Source organism: Notothenia rossii (genome assembly GCF_949606895.1).
Source record: "Notothenia rossii genome assembly, chromosome: 2".
In the NCBI taxonomy this organism is placed as follows: domain Eukaryota; kingdom Metazoa; phylum Chordata; class Actinopteri; order Perciformes; family Nototheniidae; genus Notothenia; species Notothenia rossii.
In genome coordinates this window covers 86,857,786-86,866,890 of record NC_136904.1, presented here as the reverse complement: position 1 = coordinate 86,866,890, position 9,105 = coordinate 86,857,786, and the positions used below count along the sequence as shown (strand labels likewise).

The 9,105-nt window shown below is 39.0% G+C and overlaps 1 protein-coding gene across 1 annotated transcript; it reads right to left on the bottom strand.

The window, feature by feature from the left end:
• Nucleotides 1-563: 563 nt before the first annotated feature.
• Nucleotides 564-8,126, bottom strand: LOC307029019 (immunoglobulin-like domain-containing receptor 1). The gene is made up of 8 exons (XM_079664564.1): nt 7,813-8,126; nt 5,855-6,025; nt 5,198-5,347; nt 4,596-4,715; nt 4,338-4,484; nt 3,656-3,781; nt 1,772-2,730; nt 564-1,232 (listed from the first exon to the last, which is right to left on the bottom strand). Exons 1-8 carry the CDS (start codon nt 7,859-7,861, stop codon nt 1,194-1,196), a joined length of 1,761 nt encoding a protein of 586 aa, XP_079520690.1. The 5' UTR covers nt 7,862-8,126; the 3' UTR covers nt 564-1,193.
• Nucleotides 8,127-9,105: the final 979 nt, after the last annotated feature.

The following is a 9,105-nucleotide window of genomic DNA, read 5'->3' as shown; positions in this document are numbered from 1 at the left end:
CCACTCTGTGCAGTCTGCAGTTGATCAAAATAGACACTGGTTCCCCCTGCTGTCAGAAAAGCTTCTATACAGTCTTTTCCCATAGTTTAAACACATTTTCCTGAAACCAAACAACATCTCAACGCTCTCAACACACACTTCCCCTATTAAAACTCGACACATCTCTTGCCAAATCAACACTGTACTCAAAATCATGGTATCTATTCTCAAAACTGATTATTTCCACCAAAATGACGATGATGATTCACTCAATGAATGAGGCATTTTTGGCCCAAAATAGATAGCAATTATCCGTTTTGTGATACAACACCGGGGAATATTTTGTGAAAAAATTGCAATCAGAAAAAGATTGTATCAGCATATGATACAATGACTTAATCACAACCCAGATTTCCAGAGTTATACTCTAAACTTAAAATCAATACTGTGAAATTGTAACTTCAAATATCACACAAATGGTACTTATTTTGGCAAAACTAAACAGAAATGTCACTGTTAAGTAAAATGAGAAACAATAAATGAATTATTAATTGAAGTACAAAACTGACAAACTTCACACAGGCTGAATATAAAAAGATTTATTTAAAACAAACACATTTAATCACATGCATCTCTATTCATGTTTGTAACCAAACATTATTGAAAATCACAATTATCTGTTGGTGTTCATGCAAAAACTTCATTACCTGAGTCTGTCTTTCTACAGATGTATAAAGATTGTATTGCTTATAATGTTATTATGGATGGAAGGTAAAAATACACTTTAAATAGTACAAGAAATTATTGAAAAATGAGAAATTATTAAAAAAACAATCAAATCTGTCTCACACAGAACATGTTCACAATAATGAACATATTACTAAACAGTATACACCAATCTGATTGTTGAAACACAATCCTTTACTTCAAACACCAGAAAGGAGGATACCTTTATCCATCACCAGAAGGAACACATTTACAGCTTGAATAAGAGTCTCACAGACGCTTAATATAACTTCATATTATTTGCAATTACATACAGAACAAAAGTCTATTCGAACAAGATATTTGTAGGATCACATTTTACATCATTAATGATATACTTGCACGCTGATGAACAGATGAAAGTACCTACTGCTTGTCTTCATTTTCACCGTTCTGGAAACATTCAGGAAAAAGTATTTATTTTAAAAAAAAAGGAAGATAGAAATGCTTCAGATGACTACGCTGGTGCCGCTACGGGAACTTCGATCCTAAGAGAGAAAAGTGAAAGAGCAGGAATTAGGTTAAAAGTTGGAGATAATAGAATAAAAAAAATTGGATATACATGATTTCTGGTCTATGTGAAATATCAAAAGGCTTTTTTGTATACTGTTATTGGAATAAAATACATTCAAATTGAAAGTACTGAGTATTCTCTAATTTCATTAGAATTTTAAGTAACATTTTTGAGAAAAAACAAATATGTACATAAATACAGTGTGTTTAGATGCATGCACACAAACACATAATAAACAGATGACAAAAGTTTGATTTAAAGGGCCCTATTCATGTAGTGATTTATATAGGTTTTTGGTCATGTAAATGGTCTGCAAATGCTAAAATCCCAAGTCCCTTCGAGAAGGACATTATTATAATGAAATTGCGATTTGAGTGGTTGACTGATCGCTAGCATGGCTAAAAGCAATAAAAGAAAGCCTAAAAAGAAACAAAAGGAAAGCACCAGGATTCAGAAAGCAGTGAAATGAAAAACTCATCAGAACATTGTTTAAGATCAGTATGTGTATCTTACAGAAAGGCGGTTGTAGTTCCTCCGGCCGTTGATGCGCTCCGCCTGGTTCTCGATAGAGAAGTAGCTCGGGGGTTTCTCCGGCCAGTCCTTCCCGTTCCCTGCTCTCCTCCTGCCGCTGCTTTCCTCGTCATCTGAGCTCAAGGAGGCTTTGCGTCGCCGGGGGGGCGAGTAGCTCCTCTCCCTGCGGACCCCCCTGCTGTGCAGCTCCTCCATCAGATCGTCTCGACTGCGAGCTCGAGGTCTGGATCCCCCTCCTCTCCTCCCGGCCGAACCACCTCTCTCGTTCCTCGAACCCCTGTGTGGCGCTCTCGCTCGCCTGTTCTCCCATTCAGAGTCGTCGCTGTTCTCACGCAGGATCCCCCGCCTGGGAGGGGAGGCGTCTCTGTACCCGCGGGGGGGGAGGAAGCCCCCTACCGAGCGGTTGGTGCTCCCGCTCGACTGGCTGGATATCCTGGGACCCCCTCGGGCTCTGTCGCCACTTCCAGGTGTTGAGTGTAAGGAGAAGCTGGGAACACGCTGGATTATGGGAGCCAGGGTGATCACTCTTCTCTCCACCCCTCGCACCCCCATCTCATCCAGGGCTGACAGCATACTGGGGGGTCCCGGGGTGTAGGGAACTGAAGGAGGAGGGGGGGGCTGAGGCTGGTACTGAGGCTGGTGCTGAGGCTGGTGCTGGTGCTGAGGCTGGTGCTGGTACTGAGGCTGGTGCTGGTACTGAGGCTGTAACGGCAGCATGTGTTGCTGAGAGTATTGAGCCATCGGAGGGACTCTCACATCCAGACCCCTCACCTGGTTCTCCAGGTAGTCCAACACCTGTCCGGAGCCTCGATTGCTGCTACGCATGCTGCTGTTCACGTGGTGTGGAGGAGGGGGAGGTGGCTGGTGCTGGAGGTCCATGGGGGACATCTGCATGGGAGCCATGGCAAAGTTTTGTTTGGTGGGGTAGTCCGAGTACGAGCCTGAAAAAAACACAGCAAGAGAAAGACATTCATTATCTTACAGCTTACTATTATCTCCAGCCACATGGCGGCAGCAGAAACAAACATTAAACGCAACAGTGTCAAATGTTCATATTTAGGATGTATGATGTTAGCAAATACAGTAATCAACCACTTATATGGTTCATAAAGCTTTGGACAGACTTTTTCCTACACAAATGCATTTTAAATAGTTTCCTCATAGTAATGTAGTGTGTTTACAGTGTTCATTTTGGGTCTTTTCATATACTGTATAACAGCATATGTTCAAATGTTTTCTGCATTATTTTTATTTTTATTCATTGACAGTCAACAGTTCATTTTTTTTTTTAAAGAAATGCAATGAAAGCATAGCCGATCTTTGGCTTAGTAGCCTATTTGCACCACTGATGTTACTGTGTTTTTTAAACGGCAAAATAATGTTAAAAACGGTTACGTTTTGGGCTTGATAAGAAAACCACTGAATGTGTAAAGTAAACCATCAACATGTTTAAGGTTAATAAAAAGGTTCCTATCTCTAAAAAGGCATTGCCCCAGGACAAAATCTAGTTGAGTTAAAGAACGACTTGTGGTTTTTAGTTTAGCTTGAAATACAATAGTTAATTTACCTTTTAAAATAAACATGATTTAGTATATGGTCTTAGCTAAAACAGCTTTGTCCAGCAATTTCACATACTTTCTATTTTTACATAATTAAAAGCACAACTGTTTAACCCATGTGTTGTTTGCTTGAAAATGTAAAATGGATTTTATATTTAAAATCAAGACATACAAGTAGTGTTTACACAGTGAGGACATTTTGTTCTCCCACTTCTGTAACCAAGTCAAACACACGCCCTTCAGTGTGGAAGAAAATGATTTAACAAAACATTAAAGGAAGTCTTTTGTGTAACTTTGTGTCACCCACCTGAGTAAAGTATGGGAACGCCCTGAGAGGAGCCGTTGGAGCCGATGGGAGCATACATGGGTTGACCGTTCATCCAGGGGCCCATCGCCTTCTGAGCGTCTTTTATCATCCTGTGCTGCATCACAGCTGCAAACAGAGCGGAGAGGAGAGGGGTCAAAGGTCAGAGAGACCCGCCGTTGACTGAGCCAATAGACCTGAACAAAAACAGAAACTGCAAAAGGCTTCGATTGCTGCTAAGTTAGTGAGTGAGTGAGGAAGTGGGTAGGTCGGTCGGTCGGTAAATTAGTAAATGACAGAACAGTAATACAAGAAATAAAAGGAAATCAACTAAGTAGGTAACTAAGTAATATACTAACTAACTAATTAATTAGGTAACAAACTAAATAAGTAAATCAGTAGCTATTTAGGTAAGTAAGTATCCTCAATTTATACAGCACTTTAAAAAAAAAAAATCAAACAAGTGCATTATAGTAGAAATAATTAACTCATAGACAACTTTTTAAACATACACATACTTAACCATAAGAGTAATAATACAATCAAATCATAGTTAAAAGACGAATACAAACAAAATACATTTCTAGAAACAGAAAGTATGTTTTTAAAAGTTTTGCTCAATCAGTTTTGTTTACAGTACTGTCCCCTAAGGGTAAAACAGACAGACAAAAGGCCTCTCTGGTACCTTTCTCGGGGCAGCAGCAGGTCTGAGGACAGCAGGGGCAGCGGACGTAGCAGCAGCACTTCTGAGGGCAGCACTGACAGCAGCAGATGCAGAGCAGCATGAGGAGCAGCAGAGCCCCGAGGATGATCAGCAGCACCGTCAGCCAGTCTGCAGAATACACAAATATGAAGGACAGTCACTTGGAGTTATGCTGATTCCAATACTTTCTTTGATGAAAACAAAAAAGGTATCTATGCGATCTAAACGGAGGAAACTCACGGTACACGATGAGTTTGACTTCTCGATCCGAGTCCCCTGAAGTGTCACCGGCAGCGTCGATGGAGCAGAAGTAAACGCCGTTATCCCACCACATCACCTCAGTGATGACCAGGTCCGCCTCTGTTTACAGAAAACATACCATTACCTCCAATAAGAAGAATATATAGGGTTAAAGTGCTCTTAACTGGATGACTGACAAAAAGATATTTGAATATTATCTTTCTTTTTGTTGTTCAGTTTACTCAACACTTAGGCAAAGTCAGACACTGATTGGCTAATATATATTTTTCTAACATACACTATGTTAACAAACTACACTATCTTACATATATGTACTGTAATTATATAGTACATTATTTTGTATACGAATATATGGTGACCGTGCTGTGTCTTAAGATGTATTTATATATGATTGTATTGACACTACACACAGGCTAACAACCACACTAGTAACAATAAAGTGATGGAAAAGTAAAAAAATTCAAAAACAACTAGTCGTCATTTCCGGAAAGAATGATATACGGCAATAAGATAACGAACAACTTGATCAAATTACAGCTTTTAAACATCAGTTTTGAACATTATGACGGGATGAGACTCACTGTTCTGAATGGTGATTCTGCGCTCTCTGTAGTCGGCTCCCAGCATGGGCTCATTGGTGCCTTTCTTCTGGATCACCGTGCGCACCGTGCGCTGCCGGTCCGGGCAGTCGTTGGCCGGGTCCTGACCCAGCTGCAGAGACGCCTGATAAGCTTCAGGAACAGAAGGAAATACAATTCAATATTTTTCAATTTATCCAATTTTATGGGGTTACACTAAACACTATATTTTAACTGTGTGCTTCAACCCAACCGTGAAAGAGTATGAATGATGTTGCAACAAGCCAAATTGTATTACAAGTGCAGATATTATAAGAACAACTAATGAAACTAGAAGGGCACTTGCCTCCGACCATTTAACCATTCAAAAATGATTAGTGTATCCACTCCATGACTCGGATCAGCTCAAGAACTGCCCATATAAGGTATGAAATATCGTGCTAAAATTCAAGATTCAAAGGTTTTAATGTCCAACGCACATAAGCTACAGTGTATGAAAATCTTATGACCCGAGCTCCTCCAACAATGCAGCATATATAATAAAATACAAATAAGAAAAGTATTCCAAAGAATGAAAACTACTATTAAAAGTGAATATGCCATGCCACTTGCAAAACACCAATATGTATTAGTGGTTTGGTTGAGCTACATAAGCCTCACCTGTGGAGTAGTAATCGAGCACGGGGTCTTTGCAGAAGGACTTGAACCTCCAGGTGACCAGGACGTCCTGAGCGTTCGCTGAGGTGGAATAATCGCAGAGGATGATCACGGAGGCAAACAGCGTCGTACTTCTCTCCGTCTCCGGAACAATCACCTGGACGGCAAGCAGCTCTGGTAAAATAAAAACAAATGTGAAACAGCAGCACATGTGACGCAATCTTTAAATCAGTGTGTGTGTGTGTGTGTGTGTGTGTGTGTGTGTGTGTGTGTGTGTGTGTGTGTGTGTGTGTTCGTTTTGCAGCTTTACTCCTGAATGCTTGATCGAAATAAATCTGGCCAGACTGGTTATGAGTTTACTACAGAAGTCTTTAAGCGTGAGCATATTGTACTATATCATTAAGTCATAACAGCTGCCAATCACGATGAGCAAGAGAAAACAACACGATGACAGCGACCTCTGCTAATTGAGAAAAGTATCAGTTAAGGTTTAAGGTCAACACTGAAACACTTTCTCTCCAAACAAGGCGTCTAAAACTCTAATGGAGATGTATGTTTGTCAGAGTCAGTGTTTGTCTCAGTGGTCTAATGTCAAAATAGGCATAAAAGACGCACATGAAAAAGTTTTAAATGAATGTCGAGGGCACAACAAAAAAATTGAAAGAAACACTGAGAACGAATTTTATAAAAACATCCAAGAGTTATTTAAAAGACAATTGTATACAAATAGGAACTGCAGCTGTAGAGATTTATAGAAATGTGCAAAGATATCTACATACATTGCAAAATCTCCAAGATGTGATCAGCATCCGGACTTTGTTGTGATGTAGAATTTAGAGCAACACGTACAAGTTAAAATCTAAAGTTTTACGAATAAATTATTCAATGAACATGTCCCGGTTTTCCTCTAAAATGTAAAACATTATTGCTATTATTTATCTTATTTGACAGTTGTTTGATTATTTCTGTTAGAGGTGTAATTTCGAAGACATTTTGAACATGTGATGAAGTCTTTGACTGTATGGACCAAACAACAAACTGATTAATCAACCAAGAATTGAGAAGAGTTGCGGTTACCACTATTCGATCAATCAATTATTGTTGTATATTATTTAAAAAAAAGAAAGAAAAAAAAGGTATCAAAGTAAAACTGTTCAATGTTTATTTGATTATTGCTAGTTCTGCCAAAAGTCATGTACAGCATAATGTATCTGTAACTAACTATCTTAATTATCCATTAATAGTTCAAATCAAATGGGAGAATTTGCTGCTGGTATTTTCCTTGCTAGTACACTGAATATCTAAACATTGATTTATATCAGTTTGGGTTCACGGGAATTATGATAGATATTTTTTTATGATTTCTGATGGTTTTCCACAATTAATAGAAGAATCCAGAAAATAATCTGCAGATTAACTGATAATGAAATAAACTGTATTTCAATAGGCCTACCTTTTTATTCAGAGCAGGAAAAAAAGCGAGAGGCTACTAGGAGATCATTATTGAAATGTATGCTTGATTAAAGAAATATATAATTTGATCCATGTAAACAACATGTGTCACTAACCCTGTTGTTCTTTATGTACATAATTATTTCAGCTCAACAGCAAATTAAGTTATAATTATTTGAATCTTTATTTTTGTAATAACGTTTTATTAGATGTTATATCAATCTGAGAGGCTGATTCCTTTGTGTGAAACGTTTTGGTTAAAAAAAAATGTTGGACAACATGTTGAAAAAAACTATTAGTAGTGTGCAGTCACGTGACAGCCGTCGGCCTTGTCCTGTGTACACCTGCCGATAATAATTAACTTGAACACATCACTGCTAGTTTCGATTGTTTGCTTATAGGTGGCTTCCCACTTAAATAGCTATACACTGGAAGAAAAACAGAGACGTCTTGATGAAGTATAATTGTAAGGCTTTACTGTGTCTACTGAAACGCCTTTAAAGCCTCACCTGTCGGCAGGCGAGCCAGCAGAAGCGCCATCAGTATCATGTTTCCCATCTCGTTGCTGTGTATCCTTCCGCCGAGGCTTCACTCTCTACCCTGTTGTTGGAGACTCAAAATCCGCCAGAAATCGTGAGTATTTGGAGGAAAACGTTGTATATCCGCTTCTGTACATAGTCCCTCTTCTTTATCCTGAAGACGCCATGTTGGAGAGGCAGGTTTTGTTTATTCTCTGAAGTAAAAAAAAACAAGTGTTTACAGCCACCCTGAGGAATAACTTTCCCGCAGAGAGAGAAAGAGAGGCGGATCACCCCCTCCCCCTCCAGGTGACATCATGGCCCCGCCCTCTGTGACAGGTGGATCAGGGAGGAAATAGAGAGGAGTAGCAAGAGCAAACAAAGGTGATGTTTCCCACAACTATCACGTCATGCTTTAACTGTGGTGTGTTGCCACTTTATTCAATGTATGACCAGGGCCATCCCTGGCCAACTTGGGGCCCCGAGCGACATTGTGAGATGAGCCCCCCCACCCAACTGACAGGAGGGGAAAAAAATGTTTTGGGAACAAAGTACTTTGCAAATATAAATCCTGTTTATTATTATTATCAACACAGTTACTTTTTTATACAGTGAGGTAAATGGTAAATGTGCATGTATGTCGTTCATTATGCGTTTACAGGTCAATACGTCTGCATTTCCTGCCAAATACTAGCCTCAAAAAGATTCAAATAGAATTAATGCGAATAAACTACTTCTACAAATAATAATAATAATAATCATAATCAATTCAATAATATAAATACTATATTATTTTATCATAATATATTTGTAATATAGTCAAGACAAAACATGTTTGTTACATGCTCAAAAACTGAACAAGCTCATGAGCCGAGGCCCCCTGCGCAACGTGAGGCCCCATGCAGCCTGCATGATCGGCCTGTAGGGAGGGACGGCCCTGTGTATGAATATAGATTACATTTAGTTGACATTTTTATCCAAATGGTGCCGTCCAATCAACCGTGAAGATGCAAATTCCTAACTGCAAGAATCCTGCATGCACATTAGCTTTCAATAAGCCAAACATTTTCAAGTGCTAAATTCAGAAATAATAAGTTTTTTTTTTTCGTTTTTTCCTTTTATTTACAGGCCAAAGTGCAGTCTCAGTACTGAACAGTAAATTACACATAGTTCTTAATGATTGTGCCCTTCTTTTTTTGTACATTTGCAATTATTTTACCTTCTCCTCCGTGCTGTTGAAGAAAGAGATATGTCATATTTTCTAATCCTTCCAATAAAAATATT